This window comes from Neolamprologus multifasciatus, chromosome 3 (genome assembly GCF_963576455.1).
Source record: "Neolamprologus multifasciatus chromosome 3, fNeoMul1.2, whole genome shotgun sequence".
NCBI lineage: Eukaryota > Metazoa > Chordata > Actinopteri > Cichliformes > Cichlidae > Neolamprologus > Neolamprologus multifasciatus.
In genome coordinates this window covers 40239939-40252925 of record NC_140441.1, presented here as the reverse complement: position 1 = coordinate 40252925, position 12987 = coordinate 40239939, and the positions used below count along the sequence as shown (strand labels likewise).

Below are 12987 nucleotides of genomic sequence, written 5' to 3'. Positions count from 1 at the left end.
CTAATTGCCCACACCTGAGTTTATAAAAGGAGCAATGACCAGCTCCGCCCACCAGGGGCGGTTCCCAGACTAAGGTCTCACCTGTCACATTCTGGCAAGAGGTACTGCAGCATTCGGGCCTCACTGCCAGACTGCAAAACAGTTTCTTCCCCCAGGCCGTCAGACTCCTGAACACTCAGTGACTGGACTGGCACACACACACACACACACACACACACACACACACACACACACAGAGCTACATACACGTCACTACCAAACACTTACCTGCAGTATCACATACACACTAACACACACATGCAGACCTTCAGACACCAAGTTACTTTTTGCACAACACTCAGTATTTTGCATATTTCCATTACACTGTCTTGTGTGTGTATCGTCCTGTGCTGTCCAGTGTTGCACTGTCTTGTCTTGTTTCTTTGCAATTTTTGCACGTTGGACTTTATGTAGTCCTGTGTTGACTGTCTGTTATATGTCATATGTAGCACCAGGGTCTCAGAGGAATGTTGTCTCATTTTCGTACATGGTTGAAAGGACAATAAAAGCCGCTTGACTTGAAAAAAGAACCAGACATGTCTGACAGAAATTTCTCTCAGTTCTGTGTGACTGGTGGTGTTGCTGGATTTAGTTTAGTAAGAAAAACAAAACACTTGCAGATTTCATGAGTGTGTGTGTGTGTCACATACCGTTAGAGTGCATGCAGTTGATGTTGTGTAGCTCATCAACCTTTGTGTAGCTTTACCACAAAAAGCAGTCACATGTTGGATCACAGCCCACGAGATCACGCACGATCTGATATCGTCGTGTTGGTGTTGTTCCCAGATCAACATAGTATTCTGATTGGTCACTTGCAATGTTGATCCTGGAACAACATGAACAACACCAACACGACGATATCAGATCATGCGAGGGAAGAGAGGCAAGGTTTGATCCCTCGAAGTGATTTATAGGAGTTTTTTTTAATATATGAACACTGCAGAACGCAGAATCAAAACACCGTTGTACAGTTTGGAGTCCTACTTATTTCCACTACTTGACATCAAGATTTTATTCTATTTTCAGCTTGTGCTTGTAAGAATGGATAGATTGCCAGGTCTTCCACATCGCTGCAGACATCACAGAGTCAGTGCTCTGCTCCCTCACTCGCAAACACAACCCCGAGCTACTTGAACTCTTCAACTTGAGGCAGCAACCCTGAGTAGAGCCTCATCTTTCTCCTGCTTACTACCAATGCCTCTGGCTTCAAGGTGCTAATTTTAATCGCAATCACTTCACAAGAACCCTGAGACCCAAAGGAAATAAAAGCGATCATCCAGTGTCTTTTTTTTTTTTTTTTTGTATGACTAATGTCTGTAACTAACGTGATATTTTAGGCTATTTGTACTAAAAACAATAGCAGTACAAGGTAGTTTTGTATATATATAATTGCAGGGTTAAAGGTTTAAAACAAAAAATAAAGTATTGGTCAATTTTTATACAAACTAATAGTGTTAAATGACACAGAATACAACAGAAATCCCCCCAAAATGATTGTTTTTCAGTTCCTAACTTTAGAGAAGCTTCTGGATTTCAAAGTTTTATAAACCTGGATGGTTGTTTCTGTGTGGAGATTTTTTTTCTGTTTAAGTTAACTCTTTCGCTGATCTCTCCTCCCCTCCTTTATCTCTAGTTAATTATGTTTTCATTGCGCACTCAAGTGTTTCTATTTTTTATTTGATGTTTTTCAAGGTTGGTTTTTGTTTTGTTTTGGTGCAGCTCTAATTCGTTCTGCAGAGAAACAACATTTGTTCTTTTTTTTCTCCAGTATATTATTGCAAGGTTGGAAGTTTCTGCTGCCATCTGCAGTATTTCAGCGGCAGTAGCAGTTTTTCTGCTTCCCAAAATAAAATAAAATAAAATAAAATAAAATAAAATAAAATATGTAGAGTAGAGCAGTTTTTCAGGATATAAGAGATGACTCAAGTTCTGAACTCATTTTAATTGCCACTAAACCATTTTTATTTTCTACAGTAATGAAGACAACAAAACACACCTTCAAGCTTTGACGCATCCAATACAATAATTAAACAAAATTAACACAATTCAGTGGGATGAATATATTATTTAAATCATAATAATATGTGATCAGACTAGAATGACCAATAACACTTCAACATGAATTAATGTTAAAGAACCAACATGAGTCATGACTGAAAAACCACTGATTTTTTTTTTCTCACACAGATTTTCAACAATTTTTTTCTGACATCTCAGTACAAATAAGGGCAAATATTTTAAATTTTCCTCATGACAGCAGGCTGGTTTTATTATATTAGGCAATAGTTTAGTGGTAAGGAACAGCTGCAGTCAAACTGTAGCTCACAAACATAAATGATTTTGAGACTCGTTGTGGTGGAAAGCACCTCCACTTACTGCCCTAGTAGATACAAGCACTGCAGCAGTTAATGCTGTTAGGGCTGCTGTGATGAAAGACGCTGTATGAATACAGAGTTCTGGGTGACAGCAGATGTTTGGCTTTTTTTTAAAGCTTTTTACTGGTTTTTGTTATTCTGACTGCCCACTTTTACAGTTATATGCTGATCTAAAGTGTGTGCTAATGCACATTTGAGCCCTGAAATTGATGGGGGGTTACGGTCCAAGAGCACCCGTGAATTTTGAAAAACCTTGAATTTTGGATGTGGTAAAACAAAATTGCCTATAAATGATTTTATAGTTTAAACCCTGAATATATAAATCTGAGGATGCAGGACTTTAAGAAGAACAAAATGAAAAACACTCGAGCTACATGTATGATGTGGGAACGCTGGACTGCATCTGCTGGAGATGCAATTAAGAGAGATGAACAATGCTCTCGGATTGGCTACTTTCAAATCCCCCCCTCTGAGTACACTGGCATTTCAACACTCAAAGGTGCGTTTTCCTTTAAAACAACTGTGGAGGATATCTGTGGTTTCTAAGAAAAAATATGGGAACATCTGTTTACAATGGCTGTTGGCTTGATATTAGCTCACTTTTAAAACAATTTGATTAATACAAAGTTCCCCCTGAAACACAATTAAGGGGAACAATTAGGAAACAAGATGAAACTCAAAGACTTTTAAGATGGCCAAAATCATACTAAACTAATTTTGAGACTTCTTATTATCAGTATTACTGTGTTAAAAGAGAAAAGAAACAAACCAAGAATTCAAATAGTTAAGTTTTTTCCCCTTTTTATTTAAAGCAGAGTGGTTTACACGACTAACATTTTACTGTACCAAATTTTTTACAGAACTTTGTGATTTTTTTTGTTTTATTTTATAAGTAGGTCCTTCAGTAACTTAGGTCTTGATGCCCAAACAAATAACGATTTAGTAGAACTGTTGATCACCAGACTACATGTTTGCTGTAAGTGACATGATGATCTAAGAACCACGTGTTTTAGCACAAAAAGTTATAAAAAGAAGAAAAAAAATCCACAACACTTTTTCCAGTTTAAAAAAATGAAATATAAAGTTCACAGATCACAGTATATTATGATTAAAAAAAAAAAAAAAAGTTGTTGTTTTCAGTGTCGTTTAGGTTGTGGATGGACTGGGGACAGAGTTTTCCTCCACCTGGTGGCTCTTCATGTGCGTTTTCAGACAGTGGCTCTGGGTGAAGGCTTTTTCGCAGATGGTGCACTGGTACGGTCTCTCTCCGTTGTGGGTCCTCATGTGGACCGTCAGGTGTTCCTGGCGAGAGCACGCCTTCCCACAGATCGCACACACAAACCGTTTGATGCCCAAGTGGCTCCTGATGTGGTTGGTCAGGTGAGTCTTGCGTTTGAAGAAACGGCCGCACTCGGAACAGCCGTACGGCGCCTCACCAGTGTGCACTCGCATGTGAACCTTGAGTTCGCCATTGGACACGAAGCCTTTGCTGCACACGCCGCAGACGTGCGGCCTCTCGCTGCTGTGCGTCTTCATGTGAGTCATCAGGCTGCAGTTTGACAGGAAGGATTTGCAGCAGACGTGGCAGAGAAAAGGTCGCTCCCTGGCCATGTGGATCTTCTCGTGGGACTTCAGGTTGCCGGAAAGTTTGAAACGCTTCCCGCAGATTTGGCAGCCATACGGCCGCTCTCCGGAGTGAGTGAACTTGTGGCGGGTCAAAGATCGAAGGTCACAGACAGACTTTCCACAGATATTGCAGACGTATCTGTCTTTGCTGGTGTGTATCTTGCTGTGAGCTTGGAGCTGCGCCTTCAAACCAAAGGATTTTGGGCAAATGTCACATTTGTGTGGTTTCTCTTCCACATGGACCCAATGGTGAGCATTCAGACCAGACATGTAAGCAAAGGTTTTGCTGCAAATCTTACATTTGAATGGCCTGTCTCCTGTGTGCAGGGAAACGTGGCTGTTAAGACCGACGATGGTGAAGAAAGATTTCCCACAATATGAGCAGTCGTGAGTTTTCTGGTGAATTCTGATATGTCTCTTCAACTCATCCACAGATTCAAACTGCTCTCCGCAAACTCCACAACCACCCTGTGGCTCCTCCAGGTGACTCCAGGTGTGTTTGATCAAGCTGCCCAGGTTCAAGTACCACACTCCACACACTTTACAGGCTATTTTACTCTTCTCTATCTCCTTCATGTCACTTTTGCGCACTTGTTTCTTCATCTTTTTTGTCACCTGGAGCTCAGAAACAGGTTTAAAGCATTTGTCTACAGCCAAGGCTTTGTGTTCATCTTTGCTGTCCACTTCCCTCTCACCGGCCTCTTCATCTGTTTGCAGGTCTTGCTTTTGTGATGTTGAGCTGCTGGCCAGCATGTCCACACTGGGACTGTCTGTATGCTGATCAGAGCTGCTGTGGAGCAAAACGGTTAAAGGTAAGTTTTAAGTACTGAGCGTCTGTACATATAAGCCATAGGTTTCGTCTACTTGCAATAACTAAAAACAACAAACTCATCCATTAGAGAACTTGAGCCACAGAATTTTGGGTTTGGTATTCGTTAGATCAGAATTTGTTCCCTCAATAATTTTTAAATTTCATGTTTTTCATTGAATTATCACAATCCAGCGTCGAGATTTACATCAACATTCTAGAGTCTTGTTTTTGATATCGTCGGTCAATCAAGAGCAAAAAAATCCTTATACCCGTTTGTATTTTTACCTTGACTGGAGTTCAGCTTCATTGCTTTTTGTTATGTCAGCATCGCTGGATGGACAGTCATCGTTTGTTGGTGAAGGGGGAAACTCTTTCTCTCCCTCCTCACTAGTCTGCAAGAGTTCATTTCCAAATTATTATCAGTACTTGTGTTAACTGAGAGTAAAATAGCTAAAATTTCTTTAACATTTTTGAAAAAATCTTAAAGTGTACATTTAAATCACATCATGATTGTTACATTTTAAATCTGTTATTGTGGTATAAAGAGGCAAAATTATCAAAATCCTACCAATGTCAGAGGCAAAAGCAGCACAAACAGGTACAGCGTCTACCTTCAGGCGGATGTAGAGGGCAGAGTTTCCAGTAAACCTGTGGATCTCCTCTGGAGTCACAGTCTTCACTTTCAGGGGCTGGAGCCTCCGGGTTCTGTCAGTTGTGAACAAGTCAAAAGGTTCATCATCTGCCAGCTGAGGAAAGGTTGACTTCAACAGGTCCAGGAAGTCAGCTTCCTGTAGACCAAGAGGGCACTTCAGGTCATGTGCTGGGAACTTCTTGAATACTGGAACAGAAGAAATTCATCTTAAGATCAATAGTCCTTAGGGAGTCAGTAAAACCAAACATTGCCCTAGTATTCATTAGTTCAAGTAATTAGTTGGCCAGTCTTTGACTATTTCTGATGATAAATAATGTAATTAAATATTTTTGTAAGCATTGGAAAATGCTTCAATTTAGGAACAAAGAAAAAATGGTATTAATAGCACGGCTAACACTGTACCACATGCCAGACAAATACAAAACCTTAATGATTAACATTTCATTTCATACTCGTCTTAGAAAGCACATTGGTGTGAGAGTCCTCCAGGATGCGGACTCTGAGATCTATATGGTTCTTTGGGTCACTGATGCGAGGTCTGCCGGGCTTCTTCCTGACAGTCGGAACTCTGGCGAAAATGCAGGAACTAAGTCAGTGCCATAAAAGACTATAAAGCAAATGCAAATAAACTTGGGGACCATCCACATATTGTTGGCCACATCACAAACCTCTACAGTTTGTTGTTCCTTAAAGTGGTGTTTTTTCTAACCTTGATGGCATTATATAATCTGGGTCCTTTAGATCTTCTCGCTTTTGTCGGGAACTTGTTGGTTGCACCAACTCCTGCTCCTCTTCATCGTCATCAATGTCGTCGTACCAAAGCAGGCCCAGGCTCTCAGTGTCCTCCACATCTGGATACATCAGAAGTCACTTTTTGTTATGGTTTTTAATTTGAATCATATGATGATAAAGACACAATACATGTGGTTTAGTCAGTTTGCTTTAGTAATAATTTGATTAACTGAACTCGCCTGGCGCACATTATATAAGCACTGCACTCACTTTCATGCCCTCTTTTCACTCCCACATGGGGCGGCAGCTTAGGTGAATTTGATTTGTAGTTCTTAGTTTAAATCTTTATTTAAGTTAATGACTTAAAATCCTTAACTTAAATGACTTATTTTCTCTTTCAGAGTTTAGCAGTCCATGCGTATCTTCGTTAAGTTACTACTGATTACAGTGAAGTAAACCAACATACACGGCAACTAATTGATAGCAATTTTCTTTGCATTCTGACCAGATGAGGCCATGGTGATAAAAAATAAAAACTTTGAACCTCCTTATTAACACACAGTAGGAGGCAAATTGTTTCTAAACAGTCGGGCTGACTTTTGACCGACTGCTGGTGACAAATTGGTGATGTTTGCAAATAACTCGAGGCCAATTTACAAACATGGACAGACTGCCAACATGTTGCAATCAATCTTAATCAGTCTGTGCCAATAAGCGCAACTCATCTGGTTGCCAACTGGTTGTATTCTGGATATATACCTATATATGGGGTTACCTATGTTATGGGGTGCCAGTGTCATTTTGCAATATTCTTTATAAAAGCCTTGAACTACCCCCCTCCCCCACCCCACAGAAAGAAAAACAATTAATGGTAAGACTGTTCAGACGTACCTGTCTGTTGCTTGGGCTGTTGCTCCTCTCCGTCCTCAGGCACGACTTCCACCTCATGCCTCTCCACATCAGGCTGTAGGACTTTGTGTTTTTTGGTCAAAAAGAACATTTGATCAGTATATCAGCTTTGTGTGACTGTGGTGTTTGACTGCAGCTCCGAAGACGCTCCTTCCTGTTGATCATTGGTTTTATTCTGTAAACCACTAAGAAAACATTAACTCTAGATTCCAAAAAGACAAAAAACCCCAAAACAAAATAAAGAATGACAATCTGGGATAAGAATTAGACCAGATTCTTATGCTCTCAAGGATAACTACATTACGCCCAGTGGCATATCCTGTGAGAAGAAGGGCGTGGTAATGGGTTATATGGCCTGTTGCTACATGCTTTTAAGAGTCTGTACAACAGCCATGAGAGCGTGGATAATAAAAAGCAGTAAGTCAGATTGCACGCTCAAGAAGAGTTTAGTTGGGTGGTCTCAGATGTTTTCTGTTGGCGACCTCCATCTCACTGGAACAGTCTGAAGCAGCAGAAATTCTAATTAGTCCCTCAAAGTCTGAGGTCATGGCACTAAAAAATGTATGGAATAACCACTCCAGGCTGAAGGTTCTACCTCAAGTAGAGGCTTTATACACCCCAAGGTCTAGTTCAGGGGAAAAAAAAAAAAAAAAAAAAAAAATCCCAGGGTGAACCAGAGGTATATCCTTTTATGAATAACACAAAACATATTTGAATCGTCTGCTCTTCTCTACATTTAAGCTGAGAGAGATTCATGCCGAATTGCAAATAACGCTAATATTATTTCCCTGCATTCACATTTTATTGTAATTACACATCTGTATGTTTAACAGCTTGTAAACGTAAAATCAGCGATTTTTAAACGAAATTCGGCAAATTCTAAATTTACAAATCAGCTTTTTGTGGCTGCGAGCAGCGACATTATCTCTCGCTTTATTTGTCCACTCACCTCTTTTCTCCAGAGAGACGTTAGGCTGCAGGAGCTCCAGCAATCTCCTCTGACGGCTGATCTCTCGCCTGAAGCCCGCAGCCTCCTCCTCGTAGTCGGCTACAGTCCTCTCCACCACCGCTAAGATCTCGCGGGCGGCTGTGCTCATTTTCTCGGTGACGATTCCTCTCAGTATGTCGCTCTTAGACATGTTACCGACGCTGTCGACCGGCTCGGGGCCGCCGCTGCTGCCGCTCTTCATCCAGTAAAACATGTTTGTTTGTTTTCTCAGCTGTGTTTTGACGCAGAACACATCCACACACTACAGCGCAGGGTGCGTTTCCGGCGGATTCTGGTGCAGCTACAAATTGTGTCCGGAAAAGAAAATCAGGCGTTATTTAGTTCCCCTGCTGGTGTGACATTTGCTGTGTCCCAATTCAGGGGCTTTGTCTCAATTCAGAAGCTGTGTCCCATTTCAGGGTCTGCACGCTTGAAGTACGCGCACTACACGTACTACGTACGGTGCGTACTATAAGTACGAGAAGTGAGGAAGTGAGAGGATTGTGAAATGGGACGGTCTAGCCTTCGTCGCGCTGTTCAGGTTGCCTAGCAACCATGATACTAACCGCGAGAAACGCGAGATTGTGTGACATAAATGAAGGAGAAAAATGTTTTGTTGGTCATTCATTTTTGTCATGACATCACTTTGATTAGTTGAGTATCTGAGGCTGAGACCACAGGACTGTAAAACATGATTGTTGGGCTTCATTTCTGTACTGAACAGTCATTTCAAGATTAGTTAGTAAATAACAATTAGCTCTTGTTGTTCATGAGACTAAAATCATCTCACTGTGGTAATGTAAATATAATATGGCCAATTTTATAGTATTGTCAGATTATTATGATATATATATATATATATATATATATATATATATATATATATATATATATATGTATGTATATATATATATATATATATATATATATATATATATATATATATATGTATATATATATATATATGTATATATATATAGAGGCAGAAAGTACAAACATCACTAATGTCACACAACTTTGCCGACATGTGGCCAACAGCAATGTTTTAATGTTCTTCGTTATTAAACATTCTCACATAAATAAGTGACGTCATATTCAGTACTTACTTTTGACAGTTCACTCTTGGCCGCTCCCTTCTGCCGTATTTTGCGGCAAAATTATCCACACCCACCACCGCACTATGAATTGTGGGATATATGGGACCACGAAGCGTGCACCGGATCACGCTTGATATTTGGGGAAATCGACGGCGCATTTGGAGTACGCATTTGAAGTACACTTCGAATTGGGACAGCCGTCGTCGCGTGGCGGTGACGTAATCGCACTTAAAATGCGTACTTCAAGCGTGCAGACCCTGAATTGGGACACAGCAAGGGTCTGTACGCTTGAAGTACGCATTTTAAGGCCGATTACGTCAACGCGACGCGACGAAGGCTCTCCCAATTCGAAGGCTGCTCGAAATGCGGCCCTCAAATGTGTCCTTAATTTCCCTGAATTTTAAGGACTGGCGGTGTAGACTTCCGCTGTGTCCCAATTCAAGGTCTGCACGCTTGAAGTACGCATTTCAAGTGGTGACGTACTTCAAATGCATACTCCAAATGCGCCGTCGATTTCCCCAAATATCAAGCGTGCACGCTTCGTGGTCCCATATATCCCACAATTTATAGCACGGCGGTGGGTGTGGATAATTTTGCGCAAAATACGGCAGAAGGGAGCAGCTGAAAAGTGAACTGTCAAAAGTAAGTACTGAATATGAGGTCACTTATTCATGTGTGAATGTTTAATAATGAAGAACATTAAAACATTGCTGTTGGCCACATGTCGGCAAAGTTATGTGACACTAGTGATGTTTGTACTTTTAGCATTAACTTGGTTTTAAAGCCTCTACTTCTAAATATACATATAGTCGACCTTAATCTTACAGAGAATCTGATGATTTTATGGATAATTAAAGTCAGTCATATATCCACAAACACAACAAGCTGAAAGTCAGTGATTGATATATATATATATATATATATATATATATATATATATATATATATATATATATATATATATATATCATAATAATCTGACAATACTATAATATTGGCCATATTATATTTACATTACCATAGTGAGATGACTTTAGTCTCATGAACAACATTAACTAATTATTATTTACTAGCTAATCTTAAATAACTGTTCAGTACAGAAATGAAGCCCAACAATCATGTTTTACAGTCCTGTGGTCTCAGCCTCAGATACACAACTAATCAAAGTGATGTCAAAAATGATTGACCAACAAAACAATTTTCTCCTTCATTTATGTCAAACAAAGCTGTATGTAACGTGTCTCGCGGTTAGTATCATGGTTGCTAGGCAACCTGAACAGCGCGACGAAGCATTTCGTCCCATTTCACACGCCTCTCACTTCCGCACTTCTCGTACTTATAGTACGCACCGTGCGCGTACTTCAAGCGTGCAGACCCTGAAATGGGACACAGCCTTCGGGGCCCAACATATCCCAGAATGCATAGCACGGCGGTGGGTGTGGATAATTTTGCCGAAAAAAAAACTGCGGATGAGGGGCGCCCAAAGAGTAAACTTTAAGTAAGTACTGAATATTATGTCACTTATTTATGTGCAAATGTTTAATAATGAAGAACATTAAAACATTACTGTTGGCCACATGTTGGCAAAGTTATGAGACATTAGTGACGTTTGTACTAACTTGGTTTTAAAGCCTTTACTTTAAAATATACGCCGTTCAATAGCTGACCTTAATCTTACAGAGAATGATCAAAGCTCATGTAGAAACAAACAAACAAATGAACAAAAGATTTTCTCCTTCATTTCTGTCAAACAAAGCTGTATGAAACGTTTCCAGCTGTTAGTATCATGGTTGCTAGGCAACCTGGGCAGCGCGACGGAGGCTAGACCGTCCCATTTCACAAGCCTCGCACTTCCGGCCTTAGCGGTCTTTAAGTACGCGGCCCTTGAGGATCGTTGAGACTGCGTACTTTAAGGCTGCAGACCCTGAATTGGGATACAGCCTTTTACTAGCTAACCCCAGTGAGACTGATGTCTGCTGTACATTTAAGATGCTGGTGAAAATCATGGCATTATAGTAAAGTAAGTGAAAAGCATTTTTAATGTAGCACCTTTAAGGACAAACATCATAACAAAAATGGTTAAATGTTAGAACAAAAAGTTACCCAAAAGCAAGCTTAAAAAGATTATATTTTTAGCTGCTTTTAAAACAAATCACCAAATTCATAGATCTCAAGCTTCAAAAGCTCTATCTACTCTTTTAGCCCTCAGCATTGGATGATGCACAGTCTGCAGACCTTTACATTAGGGGCTTCTGTCTAGTAGCACAGCACCGACAGAAGCACAGCATGTTACAGATACAATAAAGGGGAATGAGAGTAAGGATATAGGCATAAATATACGATATATACACATATATAAATACAGAATATATAATATGGATAAATAGGAATACCAGTGGATTGCACATTTGAGTGATTTTACACAGTGATTATTGCACAGTCGAATATAAGAAAATACAGTTTTATACCTATTAAACTTATATTTTTGTCATTTTACATAGAAATTGAAGCAAATATGTGTTTTTGTGACAGGGTGATAGTAACAAAGTGACTAAAGATATAATTTAAAATTGGTGCTTTGTGACATTGTCTACACATAATAAGAAAAATTTCAAGAAAGTCTGGCTGCTCGAAAGTAAAATGACAGGTGACATTCAAGTATGACAAAAATGGTCATTTCTGTTATTTGGTTACTTTTAACTTATTGCCCTTTTATTAAAATGGTTACATTCAGGTATTTAGGAAAAAAAGAAAAGAACTATAAAGAAAAAAAATCAAATCTACTAATAAAATGTTGTCTGTTAATATTCTGACTTTAATTCACTAAAGCCTCTGGATTAATTCATATTGTTATACATACATACATTACTAAATATAAAAAATAATTAAAACAAACATTAAAATTTTAGTTTAGTAATATTAACAACCAATGGTTTAGACTAAATTGGCTATATTAAAAGTAATATAACAAATAAACAAATTAACATATTTGTCATTATTTTTATGTTCTCCATTAAACAGTTAAAAATTATTTCAATAATTCAATAAAATGAAAAGTTAACACTATATCACATAAGCTAATATATAACACAAAAATACTCTTAACATAGGTATTTTCTAATTAATATTTTATAAATTGCATTTTATATTTAAATATTAAAATATTAATAACTTTATTTAAACTAAATTTCACATTTTAAGGTATTTTGAAAGTATAATTTTGAACAAAAAGGTGTTTAATGTAAATGATTTGAAATGAAATGGGTATAGTGTAAGTTGTACTTTTAAATTCACATTGACATATAAATCTAGGATTTAATACAAGAAACTTCAATTTAATTAGAAATTATAGAGAGGAATTAAGAGTAAACAGGAAGGTCATTTTATTACATAAAATCTCTGAAAACTGTCTAACAGATTTTTCTTTCTGGACTTCTTCAGCTAAAATTGATAGACTCAGTGAAGAAAGGACAGTAAAGTAGGGGAAAGCATGCGGCAAGGGGCTGCGGGTCAGACTCAAACCGGGCGGGCCGCTCTCAGCTGTATGGCATGTGGTCACCCGCTCAACGCACTGATCTAAATTTGGCTTCTTATGAAGTTACTTTTCACCCTAACCCCCTAACACAATCTTTTGATAGATTCTGCACAGGTGGGATTACTGCAGTAAACTCAAACACTGTCACAATATTGATCCAACTAGAATATTTTCCAATAAAATGTTTAATAGAAGAAAAAACAATTGTGCACACAGGGTAAAA

At 38.8% G+C, this 12987-nt stretch overlaps 1 protein-coding gene across 2 annotated transcripts; it reads right to left on the bottom strand.

The window, feature by feature from the left end:
• Positions 1-877: 877 nt before the first annotated feature.
• LOC146523168 (uncharacterized) lies at positions 878-8503 on the bottom strand. Of its 2 annotated transcripts, none has more exons than XM_085145012.1 (7): positions 8094-8503; positions 7127-7207; positions 6213-6354; positions 5956-6071; positions 5463-5689; positions 5137-5243; positions 878-4827 (listed from the first exon to the last, which is right to left on the bottom strand). In XM_085145012.1, exons 1-7 carry the CDS (start codon positions 8344-8346, stop codon positions 3561-3563), a joined length of 2193 nt encoding a protein of 730 aa, XP_085001138.1. In that variant the 5' UTR covers positions 8347-8503; the 3' UTR covers positions 878-3560. The 2 variants fall into 2 exon arrangements, with proteins under 2 accessions (XP_085001138.1, XP_085001132.1); XM_085145006.1 differs by having other exon boundaries at positions 883-4830; positions 8094-8500.
• Positions 8504-12987: the final 4484 nt, after the last annotated feature.